General features: G+C 36.4%; 3 protein-coding genes across 7 annotated transcripts; 2 read left to right on the top strand and 1 right to left on the bottom strand.

The window, feature by feature from the left end:
* Positions 1-310: 310 nt before the first annotated feature.
* LOC129249430 (superoxide dismutase [Cu-Zn]) lies at positions 311-17,558 on the bottom strand. Of its 4 annotated transcripts, XM_054889250.1 has the most exons (6): positions 13,032-13,956; positions 12,904-12,979; positions 12,705-12,832; positions 1,025-1,212; positions 742-960; positions 311-676 (listed from the first exon to the last, which is right to left on the bottom strand). In XM_054889250.1, the coding sequence occupies exons 4-6, from the start codon at positions 1,088-1,090 to the stop codon at positions 365-367; spliced, it is 597 nt and encodes a 198-aa protein (XP_054745225.1). In that variant the 5' UTR covers positions 1,091-1,212; positions 12,705-12,832; positions 12,904-12,979; positions 13,032-13,956; the 3' UTR covers positions 311-364. The 4 variants fall into 4 exon arrangements, 2 of the variants coding, with proteins under 2 accessions (XP_054745225.1, XP_054745219.1); XR_008582655.1 differs by lacking the exons at positions 311-676; positions 742-960; positions 1,025-1,212 and adding exons at positions 10,956-11,168; positions 16,724-17,364; positions 17,469-17,558 and having other exon boundaries at positions 12,904-14,175; XM_054889244.1 differs by lacking the exons at positions 12,705-12,832; positions 12,904-12,979; positions 13,032-13,956 and having other exon boundaries at positions 1,025-1,334.
* Positions 7,486-19,859, top strand: LOC129249416 (sodium-coupled monocarboxylate transporter 1). Of its 2 annotated transcripts, none has more exons than XM_054889225.1 (9): positions 7,486-7,989; positions 13,953-14,112; positions 17,910-17,975; positions 18,046-18,097; positions 18,164-18,231; positions 18,296-18,450; positions 18,575-18,824; positions 18,889-19,442; positions 19,499-19,859. In XM_054889225.1, the coding sequence occupies exons 1-9, from the start codon at positions 7,694-7,696 to the stop codon at positions 19,770-19,772; spliced, it is 1,875 nt and encodes a 624-aa protein (XP_054745200.1). In that variant the 5' UTR covers positions 7,486-7,693; the 3' UTR covers positions 19,773-19,859. The 2 variants fall into 2 exon arrangements, with proteins under 2 accessions (XP_054745200.1, XP_054745208.1); XM_054889233.1 differs by lacking the exons at positions 17,910-17,975; positions 18,046-18,097; positions 18,164-18,231; ... (2 more) ...; positions 18,889-19,442; positions 19,499-19,859 and adding exons at positions 15,848-15,913; positions 16,006-16,057; positions 16,132-16,199; ... (2 more) ...; positions 17,199-17,377; positions 17,441-17,690.
* An 807-nt stretch (positions 19,860-20,666) lies between these two features.
* Positions 20,667-22,616, top strand: LOC129235942 (uncharacterized). The gene is made up of 3 exons (XM_054870034.1): positions 20,667-21,365; positions 21,439-21,562; positions 21,622-22,616. Exons 1-3 carry the CDS (start codon positions 20,907-20,909, stop codon positions 22,224-22,226), a joined length of 1,188 nt encoding a protein of 395 aa, XP_054726009.1. The 5' UTR covers positions 20,667-20,906; the 3' UTR covers positions 22,227-22,616.
* Positions 22,617-24,561: the final 1,945 nt, after the last annotated feature.

Raw genomic sequence — 24,561 nt, forward strand, 5'->3', positions numbered from 1 at the left:
ATCGACAATGTTAATGCTCCTGCTCCTTTACTTCAAGAGGCATTTTAAATGGTTTGCTATTGAATTTTAATCCCCCGAATCAAGTGCGATACCAAATTCCAAATGCGCAATTTTTCCAGAAGTTATTGAAAACGACCTGGATTTATGTCCGGCTAAAGAATGTCGCTTCAGTAGCATCTACCAGAAAATCGTAACGAATATTTTTTGTTTGAAGAAAAAACACTCCATTTTAATTACAAATTTTACTTTAAATCATCAAGAAATACAAAATCACAACAAAAGCTTGCAAAGATTGTTTTTATTTACACTCTCACACACATTTTGTGTTATTTTTATATCTTTAGACAATTAAGCTGATTTTTCTTTACATCTGTGGTGGCGTTGTTGGCGTCGTTGTGGGCGTCTTTGTGGCCGATGTTGTGCTTGTAATACTGATAACGCCACATGCAATCGCCGGGCCCACAGAGTTCTCCTCATTCTGATAGGCCAGGGGATCAGGCATCGCTTGCAGTGAACTGGAGAATACTTCCGCATTAAGTGCCGTATTTAAATCGATAGGCTTCTCGTGAACAACAATCGAACGCCCTATTATCCCATTGAAACCGAACAAATTCAGATACACACTGCGAAAAGCCACCGATATGCTACCATCCTCTTTGGTTTCAATGTTGCCGATCTGTAAGGCAATATTAAATGTGGAATTCATATCACATAAATTTGTGTACAGCTTGGCATGCTCACGAAATTATTAGGAAATTGTCCGCCGGTGGATTTACAGCCCTCGCTTATGTCCCCATATGTATGTATATGCAGCGCATGTTTGCCTGGTGCCAATCCAGTAATGTTAATTGTCACTTTGAGATCGCTATTGTAGGGCATTTGCTGAAATGTAATCATTCCGCTCACGGCGGATTCACCTTCTCCTGAAATTTTTGCGGATGCTTGCCAATGTGGTACAACCTGTATTAAAATCTATTTATGAATAAATTTTCTAAATTTTCGCAAAAGGATTTGTACTACTCACGCTGACATAATTGTATCCAAAATACAGTGGGTGATGAATCAATTCGCCACCCAGAGGCACCGTCATTCGCTCAAAACGTTTTACCTGAGTACCTGAGACAACCTTCACCACCTCTGCAGCCGCTTTATTAGAGTACGAATTATTGACAGTGGGACGTGCCCGGATTTCTGTTGCTTGATTGGACGCAACTGCGAAGGGGTTGACGCAGATTGTGAACAGTAAAAAAATGTGCCAAAGTAGTCGAATGATATGTACCATATTATACAAAATTGTTTAATTAATTTTGACAAGCTAGCAAGCAACAGGTGTGTAAAATTGCCGACTAACAACTGAATTGACAAACATTAAACTTTAAACTAGTACGTCCATCAATGATGATGACTTCGACACGGTTTTCACGCTGATTGATTCAGTTAAATGCAGCAGGGGGTATTTGTTTTCAGACCGCCGATTTAACAGAAGGCAGTTCCCTACATAATGTACATTCATACATACATGTACATTCATACATACATATGTATGGGAGGTTAGTGTGTAAAAAAATATAAATATATTTTTATACATAATGATTGCAGAAATGTGGTGCGTTCTGCGACACGAATGGCCTATTGTTTGTTTGACACGCAACGTTTGTCAGGCTTGCACAGATACTACTTTATGTGTACGCAAATATAATATTTGTAGGCACTACTATTTATTTTAGATTAGTATGAGTACGGCTATAAATATGTGGATTTCAATAAAGCATTTGGCATACGTCACTAGAACAGTGGCCGGCTCAGTTCTCTTTTTGTTAAATTTAATGCAAATCCATTAGGTTTTAAATGCTTTTTTATAATGCTTTGATAATTGAAATGCCTAAATAAAAAGCGAAAGTAAACAGTAATTTTGTTTTACTGGCTCAGAGGAGAACTACACTGCGAGATGAAGAGAGTTTGTTAAATGTTAAATGAGAGGGAGAGAGAAAAGCTTGACACTACAGTATGTTTTCAATTGAAAGAAATATTGTGGGTATTTATTGTACAATACAACAAAAACGAAATACTGAAAGTTGTTTGCTGTGAAAAAGATTTTGAAAATGCCTTTATAGAAAAATTACTGTTGCGTATTCTTTTAATTATACAAATACTCATTAAAAGAATACGCAACAGTAATTTTTCTATAAAGGCATTTTCAAAATCTTTTAATTATACAAATACGCATTTAAAGCTGATGGCCTAGCCGCTAATGCTTTTTAATTCATTGTGATTGTAATTCATTACTTTTCCAATTTTTAAATAAAAAAAAAACAAAAAAACAAATACTCATTTTTGCTATGCATCTGAAGCACAGTTGTGCAGTCACCTGCTGACATATAAACCATTAAAAAGAGAAAGAATTCGTCTTGACAACTGCATGTGAGCTGGAGTGTAAAATGTTTGCTTCTGCATTAAAATAATAATTCAATATGCAGCCGAATTTCCATAACTCGAACTAAATCAAGTGGCAATAGGTTTCGAAGCAATATTCACTCAATTTTAGTTCCATAACTCGAACTTCTCTAACTCGAAATTCTCCATAACGCGAATCAACATACTTATTGAAAGAATGCTTGTCTAAATTGAATTATTTAGGGCAAATCCCAAATTATGTAATTATTGTAGGCTCTTTTCCGCTAAATCCTTTTTCGAGGAAGTACTTAGCGTTTTCGTAGACTAAAGTCTGTTTATCATGATTCCAAAGCGTGTGTTAGTCTACTGAAAAAAATTTAAGCTAACAAACAGGGTCGAAAGTGTATGAAAGAATGAAGAAGTGACTGAAAAATATGGCATCCCACTAAGTATGTTTTCCACAATTTAAAAAAATAAAAAAATCAACAATAGTGTCGTTCGAGTCTTCAACCGACATTTAAAAGTGTGAACAAAGCTGCCCTCGAATGGTTTCCAACAGGTTGGCTTGAAAAGCGGAAGCGGAGGTAGGCTTTCTGTCAATAATTTCTAATTATTGTAATTTATTGTAGCAGAAATATATGTACTTCGTTTTCATAAATATGTTTATTATTTAAGATGTATCTTACATTACTGCAGCTTATTAAAAAAAAGAATATTCTATAACTCTTCATCTATCTTCAAAAGTCGAACATTTTCTTTCAATAATACTGATTCACGTTAGAAAAATTTGACTACATATTCATTTAGTAATATTTTTACGTCAACAAACTTTTATAAAAAAATACTTATTTATATAGCCCACAAATAGATACTCAGCGAAGAGCTACACGTTTTTAATTTTAGCCTACAAATGTTAGATAAAATGTTTTGAAATGAAACTCTGAGCAAATACTATGAAAAGGGTTTCACATTTTTAGTGATTGGCTTACAGGGTTAATTATTTACGAACTTCAAATGTAAGAGACATTGGACTAAAACGTTATTTTCTGTCGACTGTAAGGAAAGCTCACTGCTGCTATATTCTCTTCGTTTGTATGTTAAGCCTTTATCAACAGTTGTTGCGCAACATGTGGATTGTTATCAACAGTTAGCTTCATATGTAACTACATACATATGGTCAGGCAAACATACATAAACCATTATTTAATGACATATATTGTACAAAAGTGTGCATTAAAAAATATTCAGTATACAACATATAAATTTGTGTTGATATTAACGTAATAATAGGTTCGCATGTAATAAGATTATTTACTTTTTCGAGCTTAACACCCAATCCGTAATTAAAATGCAGTTATAAAATGAACAAGTCCAAATAAAACCTGGACTGGGGAGACGCTTGGGAGACTAAGACTTTCCCTACAAAGCCGTTTCAGTAACTGGCAGCTGAATTGGCAAGCGCTATGCCAATTATTAATGCGAACACAGATAGCCATTTCCATAGAATTTCACATCAAACCGTCAAGAAATATTTACTACCTAAACGGCATATAAGATATTAAATACATTTATTACAGTAGCGAGCTTGGTGGTCATCTGTACACACAAACGTATGTAAAAAATAATGCATATCGTAATGATAATCCTTAAACATATAGTGCTGATCTGCATGCCTCCCACTGCTAATACAGCAAAGAATAGCTAAGTGTTTTACATTTGATTGCCAGATAAGCGATGCGAAGATGAGACCTGCTACTCTATTTTATTGTTCAAAGAAAAATTGTGTTTTTATTAAAAAACAATCTGATTAACGTCATTAAGTCATTTGCCAGCTGATAAGGGGCAACATACGCATATGAGATAAGGTGCGGCTCAAAGCAACGATAACCAGACTAGACGATATAAATTAAATAATTCTTAGATGATAATTTGCCCTTCGGGGGGCGGCGTAAAACTGCACAAATTTGGGCTTAACTCTTTTGCATTTATGTATTTATTTTAATTAGCATTAATTTAATTTAATACAAGAAATATATTTTATTGGGTTTTTTGCGTACAATCGATAAATTATTAGATTTAAAATTCCACGTTGCGTATTGTCCCAACCTTGTCATTTATGTTACGGAAGTTGCAAGAACGCATGGGTGGTCCGCATTTGGCAGTTTGCTGGTGACACCAATAAGCAGAATTAAATTGGAATGCTTTTGCAGTACTTAACGTCAAGTACATTTTAAGTGTCGAGTGGAATGCAAGCACCACCGCTGTGAACGCATTAATAAAAGTGTGGGGCTGTGATTCCGAGAGAGGCGAAAGTCTCAACCACACGATGAGCTCGCTTGACATTCTTCCGCGGGTGACTATGATATGGTGTCACGCTATGGTACATACATACCATTCAATATATACAATATCATTCGGTGCATGCCCAAGTAAGCTAACTTGTTTTCAGTACAAATACTTTTACTTGGAAAAAATTAGAAAAAATGCAGAGCTTCCATGGCTTAAACTTCGTTTTACATTTAAAATTGTATTGAATGTGTAATGTCAACATTTATATCTATAAATACATATATAATTGGCGCGAACCCCCTTTTTTTGGGTGTTTGGCCGAGCTCCTCCTCCTATTTGTGGTGTGCGTCCTGATGTTGTTCCTCGAATGGAGGGACCTACAGTTTTGAGCCGACTCCGAACGGCAGATATTTTTATGAGGAGCTTTTCCATGGCTGGAATACACTCGGAAGTTTGCCATTGCTTGCCGAGGAGCGACCGCTATTAAAAAAATGTTTTTCTTAATTTTGGTGTTTCACCGAGATTCGAACCTGCATTCTCTCTGTGAATTCCGAATGGTAGTAACGCATCAACCCATTCGGCTGCGGCGGCCGCGGCATTTGGTACGCCAATATCTGATCAGGCGTCCCTTGTAGTGTTTGCGAGAAAGATTCTGCGGAAGACTTTTGCATGCACGTTGGCGACGGCGAATATCGCAGGCGATGGAACGATGATCTGTATGAGATTTATGACGAAATAGATGGAAACAGGTGGTAACAGAGGAAGGTAAGGGCCTTCTATGCGTTGGAAAGATCAGGTGGACAAGGACTCGGTTTCACTTGGTATGTCCAACTGGCGTCGGTTAGCACGAGAAAGAAAGGACTGGGACGCTTTTTTAAACTTGGTCGAAATCACGTAAGCAGTTATCGCGCCAATCAAGCAGAATAAGAAGAATGCGTGAAGTTGTGTAGCGTGAGTTCCATTATAAAGGATGGTTAAATTTCAAGGGCCGAAGTTAAATGTGAACCATACCTAAATTTCAAGTTTTTTTCTGCATTTCATTTAGCATTTTTCAATTTCAGACTAACTCAATTTGAACCATTGAAAGATACGCAATCAAGCAATGCGTTAAAGTTATTCAGGCTTATTATGAAAACGGGCGTTCAAATCAAAATGCATATCGCGCACTTCGTGAAGAAAATCATCTTCAGTGATGAGGCACATTTTCACCTCAGTTGATTCGTCAATAAGCAGAATTATCGCATTTGGGCGAATGATAATCCAAGAGTGATTGCCGAAAAACCAATGCACCCGCCAAGAGTGACTGTTTGATGCGGTTTGTGGGCTGGCGGCATCATTGGGCCGTATTTTTTCCAAAATGAGGCCGGTCAGGCAGTTACTACATAAAGTACATAAAACATAAACATACAGGGTCTCCGGTGTAATGATAAAAGTTTATTTCAATAATCAAGAAGACAAGTGCGGATTTTGTTTTGTAAAAATTATTTCTTTTAAATGTTGACCGTTACGTCGGTCAGACTCTTTGAATTTGGTCTTCATAATCCATTAACCTCGCGAAAGATATTTTTTTAGTGCTGAGATGATCGTTTCATAGACTTTACTTTTGAGGTAGCCCCCAAAAAAAGTCCATAGGGGTAAGATTGCGTGACCTGTGTGGCACGGATACGATATGCCCTCGATGCGTCTTATCAGCTTGTTAGGGAAAAAATTACGCAGTATTACCATGGTTTCTCTGGGTCCCGGTCAAGGGCTCTTTGCCACCGAACTTGTTGCCTGATACCTTCGCACACATGAACGAATCAAATCTTCACCTGGGGCATCACGTAAACGTCGAATTTCGTAACGTGAACAAAATCTACCACGAGCAGGTGCACACGAATAATTGGCCTTGAAATACGTTTCGATTGCGAATGTGCGTTATTCACCCGTCCACTGCGACACCGTGATAACAAGCACGAATAACGAAGCGAACAGTGGTTAGGTGAAACTTTAAAATTAAGATTCTGGATCCGGGCACTCATACATCTTAGTTCTTAAGCTTAGTTTAGTTTTTAGTGCTAGGCTCACAAGCAACGTTCGTGCTTTCAATAAATGCTGAATGAAACATTCAAAATGGCGTTTCATTAACTTAAAATCATAACTCGTGCATGCGCGCATCATTTGATGGAAATGCATCAATGGCATAGTTCTTACAAACTTAATCGTAATCTATTAATTTAATTAGTTGATATTTTTTGTGTATAGTATGATGACTTGGAAAAAATTGTAAATGCAACTCCCATTAAATATCTTGTTTAATTATATAAATCAAATTTTACAATTTGCAATTTAACACGAAATTAAAAAAAAAATTCTGCATGCCATTTGTATACGTAGCTGCTATCTGTATTTGGATAGCAACTTACAGTTGGTGTTTCTGCTTCTGGTAGTGAGAAAACCAAGGGTCATGCGAGTGTCCACACAAGTATTCTCAGTTGTCGAATGACGTACTTCTATACCCGGCAGCAGCCACAGCGGTTTAAAGCACACACGAGGAGTGCATTGACAAACATTCGGTGTAATAAAGCGCCTTTATGCGAGTAGTAACCAGAATATGCGAGTGATGGGTTGTCGTACTCAATGCGATATAAATCGTTAAATCTTTTGTAGTTTGTTTTATCACAATTAATTTATATGTGCCATATTATGTGCATATACAAATGCACCTAAAAATAAATAAGCTATTTTTTAGATCAACTTACATCTTTGTTCCTTAGTTAGTTACGCTGTCGGTGATTTAGTTTATGCTGTACATTCCTTTGGGTTGGGTGCGTCTTATGCGTACCAGATAAATTTTTGTCAAATTATAAGTACATTAAATCGAAAAGCATATAAAACTTTAATTCAGTTTAGTGAGAATGCCTGAGACATATTCAACTCAGACATCAGTGTGAAGTGAAGGCCCAGAAGAATTTGAAATACTACTGCAACTCCCGGTTCATACAGCGTCGATCGCAAAGCAGCTAAAATTATGGATGCAACAGAATCAACATTATCCACATACGACACAAAAGATGACATATCGACGACAGTACATCCCATGAATGTGGCGGAACTAAGCTCCTCACTACAGCGATTCGGCATCGTTGACTATTTTGTGTTTGTGCTTATGTTGGTGGTGTGTGCTGTGATTGGATTCTATTTCGGGTTTATCGAGAAGAAAAAGAAAACTGGCTCAGAACAGTGTAGAGCATCGGAGGCATTAGATTACTTGGTGGGTGGCAGGAATATGAAAGTGCTTCCAGTGTCTTTGTCGCTAGTCGCCAGGTAATGCCCTACTCTATAGGCACAAACTAACATCCACAAACGTTTGGAATGTAGATATTTGCTGAAAGTTAACACCTATTAACATTTATTAATACAGTTAATATGAAAGGAAATAAAAAATAAAAAGTTTTGTTTATCGATTCGAATACAATACTCGTAGAATAGAATAGAATAGAATAGAATAGAATAGAATAGAATAGAATAGAATAGAATAGAATAGAATAGAATAGAATAGAATAGAATAGAATAGAATAGAATAGAATAGAATAGAATAGAATAGAATAGAATAGAATAGAATAGAATAGAATAGAATAGAATAGAATAGAATAGAATAGAATAGAATAGAATAGAATAGAATAGAATAGAATAGAATAGAATAGAATAGAATAGAATAGAATAGAATAGAATAGAATAGAATAGAATAGAATAGAATAGAATAGAATAGAATAGAATAGAATAGAATAGAATAGAATAGAATAGAATAGAATAGAATAGAATAGAATAGAATAGAATAGAATAGAATAGAATAGAATAGAATAGAATAGAATAGAATAGAATAGAATAGAATAGAATAGAATAGAATAGAATAGAATAGAATAGAATAGAATAGAATAGAATAGAATAGAATAGAATAGAATAGAATAGAATAGAATAGAATAGAATAGAATAGAATAGAATAGAATAGAATAGAATAGAATAGAATAGAATAGAATAGAATAGAATAGAATAGAATAGAATAGAATAGAATAGAATAGAATAGAATAGAATGGAATAGAACAGATCGACGAGGAAAAGCTAAATATGGATTAATTTTGGTATCTAAAAACAATACCTTTGCCATAGTTAATTCTTATAAGAAAAATCATTTGTTTGTACAATTTTCATCAATCCCTTCGGCTACGGCGGCCGTCACATAGCAGAAAATATGCATTTGCGAAAGTTGGTTCAGAGATTAAGTGACCGCCAATATAAATGTGGTATTATTTTTCCCATAAAATGGCATTAATATTAAAATATTTATAACACATTTATAGCATATTCATGGGGTTGCGTCTTCTTTTCCAAACTGTTGTATTCCAACCAGTCAAAAGTGCAGCATTTTCTACACTACACAAAAAGGGAGGATGAGCGCTGCCCGCTTATTTTAGTCTATATTTTATATCGAAGTGAATCCTTCAGTTTTATTATATTATTGTATATTCGAAATAAATACATTAGGCTGGATAAATTTTTTCCCACCTCCTTTCTAACACTTACGGATCCTATTCGGGTGATCTATTTAGAGGTAACGGATTTTAAATTTAAATAAAACTACGAGAATTCGAATTGATTAGACAATCTTTATTATTTTTGTGTATAATCATTCATCAAAATCATTCATTCATCATCCTAAACCTTATTTTAATTTAACTGCGACGTAATTCGGCCATCCGTAAACACCAATTTTGAGTGACTCGCAACTCGCTGGAGAACTTCCGTCGGTATCTCGCCAATGACTACAGTAATTTTGGCTTCCAATGCTTCAATCGATGCTAGTTTCTCCACAAAGCGTTTAGACTTAACATAAATAAAAAAGAATAAATAATTGGCGCGTACACTTCTGTTAGGTGTTTGGCCGAGCTCCTCCTCCTATTTGTGGTGTGCGTCTTGATGTTTTTCCACAAATGGAGGGACCTACAGTTTCAAGCCGACTCCGAACGGCAGATATTTTTATGAGGAGCTTTTTCATGGCAGAAATACACTCGGAGGTTTGCCATTGCCTGCCGAGGGTCGACCGCTATTAGAAAAATGTTTTTATTAATTTTGCTTTCACGCACCAACCTATTCGGCATTAGACTTAACATACCCCCACAAATAAAAGTCTATTCAACGCAAATACGTCAATTTTATTTATTGATGTAGCCATTAAGCCAAAAATGAGCCTCATCGCTGAACTCAATAAGTTGGCCTGAGTGTGCGATGTACGATATAGGATTTTTGTAATAGAGTTGTACGATTTGTAAACGTTGTTAAGGTGTAAACCTTTTCATGATCAATGTCAATGAATATGAAAAAAGTTATGTATTTACTTTGACAGTAGTCACGCGTGATCTGTCAAAAAAACCCAATTGCGAAAAGTACCTAAAATCTGATCACCCTTTAGAAAAATTATAAATTATAATTATTAAATTATAATTTAAAAGTCTAGGCCTTGCTCTAAAGTCGATTTCTTGGAAGACGAATTGAGTACTGAGGGTGGCGTTTTCCCAAAACAGTTACTTTATTTTTCGCGATTTTGACAAGTCTGACGTCAAACCCCTTACCAATACAAAACAAATAGAGATTACATGTTTGTGAAAATTCAGTGATTGGCTTGGTAATATTGTGATTTGTGGGGTTTAAACTAAACCAACTAACTAAAACGAAGTGACATGTGTTAAACTGTTTTTTGGGTGTGAGTGTGCGTATAATTTCTTGTGTTTGGTTATTTCCACTGCTTTCGCCTACTTTTCCGCTTCACCAACAAGTAATCCCCCATCCTTTTGTTTGTTTATTCATGGGCTCTGACGACACATCGAATTCGGAAGGTGCAACCTGGTATTCTATCAACCTTGGATTTCTAGCAAACCAAATTTTAACAGAGGCTATCTTCAGTTAATAATAACTAAAGAATTATGCATGTTGTTTTTATACTGGAAACTTGTACCAGGGTATCCCAAAATGGTGCTACAAAGCAAATTATTGTAATTGTTTAATATTCTAATAAGAAGACCGCGTAGATTTTTCTTTATGTGGAAACTAAACTAAAACTTGCAAAGAAATAAAAAAACAATTCAATTTTACAATATATCACAAATTTGCTCAAAGAGTTTTTTTAATCATATATTTTTTTACAATTAACAACGTATTTATAATTATTTTGATTTAAGCTCCTTTTTATTTTCAACATGAGGGTTTTTTTTCTATTTTCAATCTTTATAGCCATCTATCTCTCATCCTCCCTATTTTTTTATAAAAAAATATAGTTTCTTTCAAAATTTGGTCGCTGGAAATTTATTTTAGTATGTTGAATGTTTTAGTATTTTTTTAAAGAATACTGTGTTGTTGCGTATAACTTGACCCGACCTTTTCCCATATGAAGTAAGCAACATTTTCGCAAAATTTCGGTAAAGTCGCCGTGCAATGAGGAGATAATTTTGCTTCGAGAAAGAAAACACTATTAGTTTAATAAAAACTTATTGATATTTCTATAAAAGAAACAAATTCTATTAAATAAAATGTTTTCGGTCTGTGGCAAGCAAAAGAGATTGGAAAAAACATATTTTATAAAACTTATAGAAACATATAATCAAATTTTACAGACTTAAGCTATTAAGTCATACGACCACTGAATTTATTAAATCTTCCATTGCACACATTTGATATGCGGATGGCCTGGATCGAGCTCAAGAGTGCTTTTTAATATTTAACAAAATTGTTTACAGAAAACTGCATTCACCTATTATTATTATTAGTTTTTATTTGGAATTGGAACTAAAAATTCGCACAAGAACAAGAAATAATTCTGAAGCCACAGCTAACTGATCTGCACTTTAATAGGTTCAGAATCAACACTTCTAATTGAATATCGGTACTTCTGATTACATTTTTTTAAATAATCACGTTTGTAACGTAATTTCGTTTTATTTGTTTTATGAGAAATTAAATAACACGGAATGTAATTGATAAAAAATGTCGTGGTTATCCCAATGTCTGCACAGATAGAGTCCCAATTCGTGTATATGAAAAACGCGAAATACCAAATGTGTTTGTATAATTACAAATTCCCAACACGTCGCAAAAATTTGATTGCTTCTTCTATGCACATCCGAAAAATATACATACATACATATGTACGCGAGGAGCAATGGAAGAAGGCCGCAAATTTTCATAAACCCAAAAGCGAAAGAGAAATTTAAATTGCGCCTGCTAACAGAGGTGGCGATGCTAATGGCTGGAAGAGTATTGGTGGGTGATTTTAAAAATATCAAATTGCGTGAAATTGTTCAGACTTAGTTAAGATCAACGTACGCCAAATAAATTCAATTGAGTTTATGTTGCTCATAAACGCTTTAAATATCGGTGTATTTCCCAAAGGTGCCCTTGCCAAGTGTGATTTTGCATGACATATCAGCTAACAGTTTGAAGATAGCAGTTCGACGAATCGATAATAACATCGGCATGAACTCACCTATTTCATATTTTTTATATAAATGTACAAATATGAATTACTCCCTATGGATTTTTTCAAAGCGCGTAGATTTTATCTGTACGAGGACTCTTATGCAATATTCGATTTGTCTAATTCATAAGCCAGACAGAAGCGGATTATACTCGTATTGTATGCAAATTTTAATAAAATAATTATTTTCAGAAATGCTTAAAGCGTTACTTGTGCATGGATATAAATACACACGTATGTATGTACATATGTATATGTATGTTCGTATATACTTGTACATTTACTTAGTGATGTTAGTATGCTGTTATTTGCGTAGACATACATACACATTGCATTTTGTTCATTCACAACACATTGCAATTCGCGGTTTCAATTGAAATTCCACAGGAAGCTTTGCCACAGCACAAAGTTGTCAATTGATTCTACTCACTAAACAATTCCCAATTTAACTTCAATCATCGTACAGCTTTGAACTAAACACATTAAACCGTTTAACCATCCCTTTTCAACTTACCGCACGTATCTTTTATGCTTAGAGCAGTCCCAGAACGCCCATCCGTCCATCGAATTCAAGGTCAACTCACCGGTTTAATGGAATTTATTGTACATTTCGAATGTCTGCCGCTATTTTTGTCCTGCCACCTTGATCAAAAAGTTCCCGAAATATATTCAGAGAATTCAAAAACCAAGTTTATTCCTCAAAAGTGTGTTACCGCTTTCAAAGTACTCCACATCAACTGCAATGCATTTATGCCAGCGCTTGATTCTGCTCTTGAAACATTTCTGGAACTTTATTTTCAGTATAGCCATCAGAGCCGTCTTCGGATTTTCCATTACTTACTTTCAGCTGTTAAAACGTGTTGTCTATAGTAGGTTCCATACCAGGTGAATCCGATGGCTGTTAGATGATATTCGCTTCATTCTTGGTCAAAAATTCGCGGATAATGCCGGTATTTTGCAGAGCACTGTGAGTTGGTGCGTTATCATAGTGCAAAATGCACGAGTTATTTTCCCACAAGTCTTTTCGATATTGGCAGATTGCTTCACGCAACGTCTCGTAACGCCAAAGTAATAGTCCTTATTAACTGTCTAGCCTGGCAAAATTTCGTGGTGTACAATACCGTCGTAATCCATACATACTGTGAGTATCGCTTTGTTTTTTGAATGACAAGGACGTGTTTTTTGGTCTTGGTTCATTCAGAGTTCTCCACTCACTCGTTTGATGTCTACCTGTCTACCTTTTGCCTGTCGTACTCATAACCCCTCCAGTAATGATGCGAAATAGAAATGCGACGAAATAGAACTCAAATCAGTCGACTTAGAGCGTCACCCGGCGGTTATTCCGCGAGCTTTTTGATCAGGGTGGTGCATACATATGTATGCACAGTCGTGTGTAAACTTAGTCTGCTACTTTTTAAGAGAATAACAATAATAACGAAATGCCTAACGGCCCAACGGCAGAGCGTAATGCGTTTGCTGCAGACATCGTTTTCGTTGCGGTCTTTGATTACCACCAGACTGATTTGCACAAAGTTTTAAGATGTTTATATTTTATATTATATATATATTAGTCCTAATAATAAACTTTGGCTTGGCGGTGTAAATGATTGCTTCAAAATGTAAGAGCATCTTGGTAAGACCAGCTGCAAAAACACATTACTACAATTTAATTTAGCCATGTGGCAATAAGGCGATGTGTGTAGCTCGAATTGTAAGTGCACGCTTAGATGTTTCACTTTAACACCAAATTTTGTAATTTTAGCTTTGTCTCGGGAATTTCGCTGCTTGGAACATCAACCGAAATATATGTATATGGCACTCAGTACGCCTTCATTCTCTTCACATTGCTGATATCCGGAATAATTTCGTGGTATGTGTTCCTGCCGGTATTTTGCAATCTCCAACTAACTTCAACGTATGAGGTAAGTTTTCATGTAGAAACTCGAAATTTCATTAGGTTTCATAAAAACATCATCTGAAAATATCTTAAAAGAAAAATTCATTTTAATTTTCTAACTAAATAACTTTAAAAGAGAACACTTTCAGAATGAGCTTTAATTTATCTTATACAGTTAAATATTATATCATTGGCAGAACCGTTTCTTGACAGTAATTTTTCAAACTATGTCAAAGGGTCTTTCAAGGTGGCCGGCTGGTATGGACTAATTGACAACTGTGAATCATTAGATTATCTAACCTCAATCCTTGTTTTTCAACAAGCGACTTTCGAGTGATTTCTTGAACCACCCATTAGTGTGGCCTACTGTGACAATTTTATACACCACTTTTCCTATGAAAACATTTCTAATGTTAATAAAGCAAAATATATTTGTTGCTGTACACAGCATTTACATACATCTAAGTTTTAAGTAATAAAGTTATCAATACTTATGAGTTTCCATGTTATAACACATGGGCTGAAAAGTCTCGGGTCTGACAAAGAAAATACTTTTTTTGTCCAAAATTAGCTTTATTCATCAACGTAACTTCCATCAAGAACAGGCCTCAGTTTCAGCGACAACCTCTTCATTCGATCGAAATTTCTTACCAGTGAGCATTGTTTTATGTCTGCGAACAGCCAGTAGTTTCTGGGAGCCAAATCTGGCAATCTGGCATTGTTCAAAATCATCAAGACTTTCTTGTATTTGGTCCACAGTGAGCAAACGCGGCACCCACTTTGAACCGAGCTTTCTCATAATCAAATGCTAATCCAATATAAAGCCAATATCTTCTCGATGCCAGCTAATAGACCTCTCACAATAGGTTCGTTCCGCCCATTTGCGCAACGTATTTGACAGACGTGACGTATAAAACGTACGTTGTGCTACAATGACGGTACTGCCGCATACAAACACAGAAAAAAACTTGATGTTCTTGTGAAATTTTCAAATTATTTTCATTGTGTATAAATCGATTTTTGTCAAGCTGTGTAGTCAAGCTTTTATCGAAAAGAGAAGGGACAATTCCAATGACTCAATTAATTTAATTTCCATTTATTTTCTATATTTAATTTGATATAATAAAAGGTACCATCTATAAAAATTTGCGCGATACAAAATTGTTCTAAAGTTCTCATTTTCGCCGCACTTGCCTACCGCAAAAGTAGAAAGTTGTCAGTTTTTGTGCGTTCCAGCACGGCGTACGGCACGTAAGTGGCGCTTTCGACTCAAATACAAATAATGTATTTTGGTGCCAATCAAATCCGTTGGCGTAACAAACGAAGCGGACCCATTGTGACAGGCCTATAACTCACGCAACTTCACTTTTCAGTCATTTAAAACGATTTTGGAGATTTTGTGGGCTTTTTTGAGGTTTTCTTTTGAAGTCAGCAAACCATCGTTTTATTGTTGTTTTCGATGAAAGTATTGCTTTACTTGAACGGTATTTTTCCCATCAAGAAGCATTGCAAAATAACAAAAGCAGCGTCACTCTTAGCACAATAACTCAGGAACTAATTAATAGAATATCCTGAAATTTTAACAACTGTTTTTTCAAGGTCAGGGGAATCAATATATATGAGTTAGGGACTTTTAAGCCCATGTTTTACCTGAAATAATACTAATTCAACTCTCTTCCCGTCGTATAATAAATCAACTGATGCTTTTTTATTGTCGATTTAGACAAAATTTTTGAATACCAATTACATACATTTTACAGTATCTGGAAATACGCTTTGATAAAAGTGTTCGTTTGCTTGGCTCTGTGCTCTTCAGTATTGGAACGGTAAGTGCCCCCAAACTCTGGAACCGAGGGTTGGATTTTTCATTCTACGTCTCTCTTATACATTTCTCCTTCCTCATTTTTTACACCCGTAGATATTCTGGTTGCCTATTGTCATTTATGTTCCTGCATTGGCTTTCAATCAAGGTGAGTTCCGCCACCTAGATCCTAAGCCCAGCGCTACAAGATAAGCACCGCAACTATTTTTCGTGTTATTGCAGTTACTGGTGTGAATATCCATGTTGTTACCCCTGTGGTGTGTGTTGTTTGTATTTTTTACACGTGTGTGGTAGGTAGTAAGAAATAAGGCTTGATAAGCTCATCCAATTCAAGAGGTTATGTTAATTTTCATGATTTAATTGACTTAGGGTGGGTTGAAAGCTGTAGTGTGGACGGATGTCCTCCAAACAGTAGTTATGGTGGGATCCATAATATTGGTAATCATAAAGGGCACTGCAGATGTTGGAGGGTTAGCTATAGTTTGGCAACGCAACCTAGAAGGAAGACGTATAGAAGTTCCTGAGTAAGTGTTCTGATTCATGATTGATGAAATTTGTCTCTATGTATTTCTATTCCGGCAAAAAATTTAGAATGACTTGGGATCCTGCAGTTCGAGTATCAATGCTATCAATTCTCTTGGGATCTACTTTGTACTATACGCAAAATACAGCTGGAAATCAAGTAATTATGCAACGATATCTCTCTCTTCCTGGTATGAAGGAGGTTAAGGGAGCATTGATATGGTTTAACATTGGTATAATTGTGCTTACTGGCGCTTGTTTTTATAATGGATTACTAATCTATGCCACTTACCACGATTGCGATCCATTAAGTACAAAGTTAGCTAAAGCGAAGGATCAGTTGGTGCCGCTTTTGGTAATGGATACTTTAGGGGTATTTCCTGGAATGGCAGGACTATTTGTGGCGGGAGTTTTCAGTGCTGCACTAAGTTCACTGTCGACTGGTCTGAATTCATTAGCGGCAGTTATACTTGAGGACTACATTAAACCCTTTAGAAAAACTCCTTTGACCGAACGCCAAATTGCATTTGTCATGCGGCTTTCAGTGGTGTTGATGGGAGTCCTATGTGTGATTTTAGTTTTTGTTGTTGAGCGGATGGGAACAGTATTGCAATTAACAATGACTCTCGCATCGATAACTAGTGGCCCATTGCTAGGCCTTTTTATTATTGGATTGATGCTGCCTTGGATCAATGGAAAGGTAGTAGAATTTTTTCATATTAATATCGTCTCATTAACTGTTCTGCCGTATATCTGTATATTCGTAGAGTGCATTGGTGGGAAGTATTGCATCGACCTGCGTAGTTACCTGGATCTGCCTCCGGGCTCAATTAGCAATCGCCGAAGGCGAGATACAATACGCTGAAAAGCCAGTCGCCACAGATGGTTGTAAATATATTTTTGACAATTCCACAATGCCTACGAATACAGGACCTATTGAAAAGGGGCAAGTTTTGTTGTAAAATTGTTGAAATTCTACCATTACCATTAAAAAAATATTCTATTTTAGCTCAAAGAGTACGTTGCAATATATTTACCATATGACCTTTATGCTTTATGTGGCAGTAGGTGCTCTCCTGACGGTCATATGTGCTGGTTTGGTTACACCCTTTTTAGGACACAATGACCCCAGAAAAATGAAAGATGAACTTTTTTCTCCATTTTTGAGAAAATTCCTAAGACGCGCAGAATATCTTAAAGTGCAGCAGCCAAACGAAGAGATTCCTATAAATATTTTGAAAATTAAGAGTTCTCTTTAAAAATAGAATAGTAAAAAAATGAATTTTGAAAAAACTGGTTTTGAACTTAATAAGCTTATTTTTTAATGAAGTACTTCCGTACATATATTTTTGTAAAATAATGATAAATCAAAAAAAAAAAAAAGAAAATGGCCTACTACTTCTTTTTTAAAATATAAGTAGCTGATTCCAGTATTATGTTATATTAATAATTTCTTATTACTTTCAATTCTGCACTAGTACTTTGAAATGCGGTTTGGCCGTGAGGTGCGCTATTTCGGATCCGTCTTATTTATCGTAGGAATGGTGAGTTAGTAAACGTTTTAGCTTCAATTTTGTGCTTCTCATAATTATGGATTAATTTCGTCTACCATAGGTACTTTGGTTGCCTGTTGCCGTGTATGTGCCAGCACTGACTTTTAATCAAGGTGAGACTAGACTGAAAAAATGTCCGAAAAAATATAATATAAATTCTTAATTCATTACTTTTTCAGTATCTGGCGTCGATACGCATATTATAACGCCGATAGTGTGTCTGATTTGCACCTTTTACACTTGTGTGGTGAGTTCTTACCTGATAACGGCTTAAATTTTCCTTCACCTAACCAGCCTCATATTCTGTGAAGGGCGGTTTGAAAGCCGTAATCTGGACAGACGTTATACAGAGCTTTATTATGTACGGATCAATACTGGCTATTTGCATTAAAGGAACCCTCGACATTGGCGGCTTGGACGTGGTTTGGCAGCGCAATATCGAAAGCGGTCGCTTAAATGCACCAGAGTAAGTGAAAAAGCATTCCTTAATCTTCTAAAAATCATCGCCTTGTTTGTTAGAATTAAGAACATACATCCATACGCATCATAATTTTTTGAAGCACTTCTTAATTGACTCTCCAACGAAATAGCTGGACCTGGGATCCTACAGTACGTTTGTCAATGTTGGCTGTATTTGTTGGCGGTTCGCTTCATAAGATCCAATCCTCTGCGGTCAATCAGATTTGCATTCAACGCTACCTTTCCTTACCATCCTTCAAAGCAGCAAAGCAGACAGTGGTTTTGTTCAATATTTTGTTAATTTTTTTGATGCTGTGTTGTTGTTATATGGGATTATTAGCCTTTGCCAGCTACTACGATTGTGATCCACTTAGTACAAAGGTTAGTACCTTATGGAGATTGGCATTAGAATGTCTGCCTTGTTAATGTTCCTTTTTAATTATAGCTCGCATCAGCAAGCGATCAGCTGCCCACTTTGCTGGTAATGAAGACGGTCGGAGATATACCAGGGTTACCGGGCCTATTCGTCGCGGGAGTTTTCAGTGCTGCATTAAGCTCTTTATCTACTGGTTTAAATTCTTTGGCGTGCGTTATTTCTCAAGATGTCATTGGTTCATTTCTGAAGAGTCCGCTAAACGAACGCCAGACGGCAACACTATTGCGCTTGATCGTGTTTGTGTTTGGTGTCTCCTGTATAGGGTTGGTGTATATTGTTGAGAAGCTTGGTATGGTTTTACAATTAGCCACAATGACGGGTGCTGTAACTATGGGCCCACTCCTAGCTGTATATACTATGGGCGTTGTAGTGCCGTGGATTAATGGAAGGAGCGCCCTCACAGGATGTGCGGCAGGGTTTCTTGTTCTAAGTTGGATATGTGCTAATGCACAGATCGCCCAAATGAAGGGCGAAATTGCATATCCTAAAATGCCTGTATCCGTAGATGGGTGCAAATATCAATTTGACAATGAAACGGCTTGGCACATTATCCATGACTACAAGTGAGTTGTTCACTCTGCAATTAATGAAACTGTAATAGCTGTAATTGAATTTGCAGGCCATCCACTGCGGATCAGCGAAATATATTTCACCTGTCCTTCTTATGGTATTCTGCTTTAGGTGCAGGCATCTCGATTGTCGTAGCAGCCATTGCAACCCGAATATTTGGCACAACAAATTTGGACGAACTGGATCCAGCTTTGGTCTCGCCTTTTATGCGACGTTTCTTACCAGAGCGGCAGCAAAAAGAATATTTTAGTGTTAGCTTAGAAGACTTTTTTAATGATAAATGTGGAAATGAGCATTGCCAAAATAGTGCAGACAAAAAATAGTTTCAGTTTTTTCCATTAAATTTACATCTGAAATCATTTTTCTTCTATTAATTAAATAAAAATGCTAATCTTAGCTTACGACCTTGACGATATGTGAATGAGGTTTGGCTTTTATTTTTGAAGCCTTATAAGCAACTTTAGCGGCAGAGTACTGTTGTTACTCTTGTTTGTGGTATGATAACAAAGATTTCCTAAAATAATGACAATTTTAAAGAGACTTTGGCCTCCATCGATTGCAGTCTGTTCATTCTACATACATTATTATGGTGAGCACCAAGACAGATTCCTGCTCGGATACCACTCAAGGTGTGGTGAAATTTGGTTATTTGGTGGAGTTTTAGATAAAAGGCTTCAACGATAGAGGGAGCGATTCAATCAGCTTTTTTATAGATATTTAGTTTGCATTTTTATTAAGTTCTTCAAAGTGTTACTCCTGGTAGGCTGATACTAGCTCTCTTAACATGAATTACTACTTCAAATCACCGCATGATGAACATAAGAAATTATTAAGAGACGCAGTCACACTTACATACATATATGTATATGTGCATATGCATGTATACATTTTGGATGCTTTAATATTCCAGTTATCCTAGGCACGGGCTCGCCTAATATAACACGGAGCGTCTGTTTTATACAATGCTAGGTGTACTCACAACCATAATTAACAGAGGTTTGCATAATACAGATCACTGATAGAAATTACATACCTACTTTATCGATATTTTAAAGCTTCATACATGCAGAAGGCTTTAAACCCAGCACCTACTGTTGATGTGCCACTCACTCGCACTCGGCTATGGTCATTATCAAGTTTGTTTATATTTTTATTCACTTGGTTTCTGCCGAATGCTTCATGGCCAAACATCAGTCTCTGTTTCATTGGAAGTTGTTGTCAGTACTTAACTAGCAAAATATTTTCTGTTTTATCCATAGTCGCAGCTCACTGTCAATGGAAAATGTCTAAATCAGTTTTGGATTATTAAAACTTTCTTGTGAAAATATACCAAATATTTCGATACTTTGCTTTCGAGCCTCCTTAGTCAGGACTCACGTTTCTCCGCCAACAACCGAAATTGCAAACTGTCTAATCCAAATAAAATATAAGTGTACAAATTTGAATATTCAAAAATAATGAGTTGTTTCGCGCGTCAATTGGAATGTGGCTGCTGTTCGTCTTGCAACGTTCATCGAAATCGGCCTGGCAGCGATTGTTTTCCCACGCGATTGGTTCCAGATACGCAGATCCCCTCCAAAAAACCCAAGTGTAGATCGTCCCCGATCAAGCCTACGATATCTAAGACCAATAACAAACGGGCACCGCAACTCAAAAATGAAAAGCGGATAAATTTTCCATTTGACAGCGAACACAGCATAGATTCTAAAGGAAAACAAAAATGCCAGTGCGATCCGAAACAGACAAAAAACAAGCAAAATTTCCAATACCAGGATTTAAAGAAGCGTATGGAGGTAATAAGCGAGGAAGCAGAAAACGATTCTGCTGACGACGAACAATTTGGGAGTAAAAGCGTCCAAAACTCGTGCGCCGACTTCCTCAATATTGTGCATGACACTGTGCTGGAGACGGTGCAGGTAAGAGGGAATATTGGGCTGCAGATGCCTAATCCTTGCAAAATACCCAACTTTTGTCTGCTTCACCTTGCAGAGCTCCGTCGAAGGCATGATGCGTAATTATTTTGCGCAAACCGCGGAAAAGATCGAAACGTTGTGTTCGCAGATGATGAGAAATGAATGCTTGCTAAGCAAAATGTATTTGGATGTTCTAGATAGTGAGCCCTAACATTCTATTAACTTGAGATAGAAATTATATTTCGACGTTCTCTTGCAGAACTGGAACAGCAGAACGAAAAAAGTTTGCAGCAGTTTAAATGTTTGTGTCAGTTTATTGTCGAAACGCAGAAAGAAGCCAGCGAGGAGCGCGTACAGAATCAGAAATGCTGTTGCCCGAATTGTGGAACCACCGAGGAGGTTTTTGTATCATTGGCTAGAGAAAAGGCGTTGTCGGCAGGGCGTCATCTCTCCGACAATGGTGCTGGTAATGGCTATCGCAACTTCAGCCGTAACGGGGGTGGCAATGTGCGCAGTGAACAAAATCTAAGGCATCATCGAGACTTTGATAACGAACCAAAAACTCATCTCTCTCTTACAAGCTGCACAAATTCATTATCACAACTCAAGTCTAAAACGGGTGTTATGCCAACTAGTTGTACTAGTATGAGCAATAAAGATATTCCTCGAAATATAAGGCAGTTAAGTGCATATTCAGATTCGGGTCAATTTTGGAATTGCAATAACCGCCGAAGTCCTCAACAATCAAGGGTCGATGAAAATTGCAAAATATATCAAAATGAAAATCGAATGGAAGAGGGCAAATACGGCAATGTGAAAAGGGGGCTGAGCGACACAATAGTGTCAAAGAGGGTGCAATTGTAAAAGCAATATAAGATTTTTCTTTGTGGTTGTGTTATCGAAGATACAGACCTTTTCTCAAGTTACTTTTTTGAGCAGCTTATTTGAGCAAAAGTCCGCGCCTTTCGATTTGGTGAAAGAAACACATAATTTTAAACCCTGAAATTTAATAAAGGTTGAAATATTCGCCTTTATGCAAAGTAGGGACTGCTGCTTCTAAACCTTAAGAGATGAAAATGTCCAAAAAGTCCAACTTATACCCTCATACTTGCGCTTGTACGACATTTTTATCCATTACGGTTTAGAAAAAGAGATGCTGATGCTTTACATAAATGCATTTATGAAGCCCGTAAATATTAAACTACGCCAAGCCCGAAAATATAAATAAAGATTCGTCCTCTGTATTTCTACAAATTGATAAAGTGGACTTCATTTTCGATTTTTGCAATAAGAAACTATTTGATTCCTATTTCTGCGCTAACCAATTTGGCTTTTAATTTGAAAGTTAACAGCATTTGTATACACAGATTATGTTTTTAAAGCTCTATTCAAATCCGAATGAAGGAAGGTTTTTCATTTGTTACGCAATTTATAAAGCAGCTCAAGGTATTGCACAGCGCCGGTGTACACCAGCTTTCGACTTTAAATTAATGTGCCAACATTTGCTACGAAACGTACCATCGCAAAGGCTAAGCATCCAAGTTGGTACTGTTTAATGGCTCAGGGCAGTAGATTCTATGAAGTGAACATTTGCTAATTGCATCGGCATTACTGAGTTTTTTCTTGTTATTTTTGAATTTATCACGGATTTTCGAAACAATATTCTCTCTGATTTTCGGATAGTGGCGTGAAACTGGTGCAAGTTTAAATACAAGGCAATGCAATTATTAACAGTCGGCTAATTTATTTAGCGCTTAATATAGGGTTTTCCAAACAGAGGTGTTATTTTGATATTCGGATCGGATGTTTATTTCATTATAAAGAGGAAGGTATGCCGTTAGTGGAAAATAACATCAGGCAAATAACCACCACGAACACGCTTACAGGACAATATCCTTTTCCATAACCGAATTGCATAGTGGCTGCCCTCTGCCCTCGATCGCCTTACGAATTTCATCTTTGAGGTCTTGAATCGACCCTGGGCTGTTGGCGTAGACCTTCTATTTCACATGGCCCCAAGGAAAAAAATCACAAGGTGTTAAATCACAGGAACTCGGTGGTCAATTGTGATCTCCTTTTCGAGAGATAACACGGTTCGGAAACTTTTCCCGTAAAAGATCAATGGTTTCGTTGCTTGAGTGGCACGTAGCGCTGTCTTGTTGAAAATAAACGTTATCCAGATCAATACCATCCAATTCTGGCCATAAAAAATCGTTAATCATCTCTCGATAGCGATAGATAACACCTGTTATTGGAAAACCCTTTATTACGTTTCTTTTTTTTATAGAACACGTAACAAAATGGGCTTATTCTTGCCACTCAATAATTGCTGTTCAGATACTCAGCTGATATTGTCACTTGCGTAGCGAACAAATGTGGTGAAGCGAACGGTTTGGCGAACACTCCCAAAATTTGCATCATGAGAGGTGAATGAACTTATTCGCTGGGCTCATGTCGTTGCCATTTAAGAAAACGAATTAGTTCATCCTCATTTGACATTTGTGTCATTTATACATAAAAATTTGTATACTTATACGAATTGACATTTGAACAGCGGAAATATTTTATAACGGCGATCTTCCGACCGCTGTGTAAGTATTTAGTGCAGATAACCGATTCAAAGAGCCACGAAAGTTTTTAAGCAAATTATGGTTTTTATAAATGCATTTTGTAGATTCATAGTGAACTTTCGGCTAAGTAAGAACACATTTATATTTATGCTGGACAAAATTTGAGACAAATTTCATTGCCGCTCGTCATCATCCATAACGCCAATGTTAAAATTTTGTTGAGCGATACGATTTTTTACACACAGTTACCAACAAACTGAGCAGAATGAATTTCAATTGGGTCTTGCTCAACCCAGAGTTTCGCTTACTTTAAAGTAAATTTTGGAAAGCGAAATTTTTAATGCTTACCAAGATAAATTACCAAAGAAGAGAAGTCACAAGCAAAGAGCAAATATTTAACCTGTATATTTATGTACAGTCTGTGTCAGAAGAAAATAAGCAGTTTTTTTCTTGTAACTTCAATATTCGTTCTGTTTTTTACTGCAAAAGAGTCCCACTCAAGGGCTACGTCGCCAGTGCTAACCCAGGTTAGTGTCGTTCGAAACTTTTCCGTAAACACAACTAAATAAAAATGAGTGAGAAGTACGCGAAGCGTTTTTGTTCAGAAGAACACATTGAGAAACAACATA

This window comes from Anastrepha obliqua, chromosome 1, assembly GCF_027943255.1.
Source record: "Anastrepha obliqua isolate idAnaObli1 chromosome 1, idAnaObli1_1.0, whole genome shotgun sequence".
NCBI lineage: Eukaryota > Metazoa > Arthropoda > Insecta > Diptera > Tephritidae > Anastrepha > Anastrepha obliqua.

Excerpts from the sequence above, each read along its gene's own strand:
- LOC129235942 (XM_054870034.1), top strand. The coding sequence starts at position 20,907 with ATGAGTTGTTTCGCGCGTCAATTGGAATGTGGCTGCTGTTCGTCTTGC. Across the intron at positions 21,366-21,438 it reads CTGTGCTGGAGACGGTGCAG|AGCTCCGTCGAAGGCATGAT; the intron begins GTAAGAGGGAAT and ends TTCACCTTGCAG. Across the intron at positions 21,563-21,621 it reads GTATTTGGATGTTCTAGATA|AACTGGAACAGCAGAACGAA; the intron begins GTGAGCCCTAAC and ends GTTCTCTTGCAG.
- LOC129249416 (XM_054889225.1), top strand. The coding sequence starts at position 7,694 with ATGGATGCAACAGAATCAACATTATCCACATACGACACAAAAGATGAC. Across the intron at positions 18,232-18,295 it reads GCACCTTTTACACTTGTGTG|GGCGGTTTGAAAGCCGTAAT; the intron begins GTGAGTTCTTAC and ends TATTCTGTGAAG. Across the intron at positions 19,443-19,498 it reads CACATTATCCATGACTACAA|GCCATCCACTGCGGATCAGC; the intron begins GTGAGTTGTTCA and ends TTGAATTTGCAG.
- LOC129249430 (XM_054889244.1), bottom strand. The coding sequence starts at position 1,282 with ATGGTACATATCATTCGACTACTTTGGCACATTTTTTTACTGTTCACA. Across the intron at positions 961-1,024 it reads TTGGATACAATTATGTCAGC|GTTGTACCACATTGGCAAGC; the intron begins GTGAGTAGTACA and ends ATTTTAATACAG. Across the intron at positions 677-741 it reads GACAATTTCCTAATAATTTC|ATCGGCAACATTGAAACCAA; the intron begins GTGAGCATGCCA and ends ATTGCCTTACAG.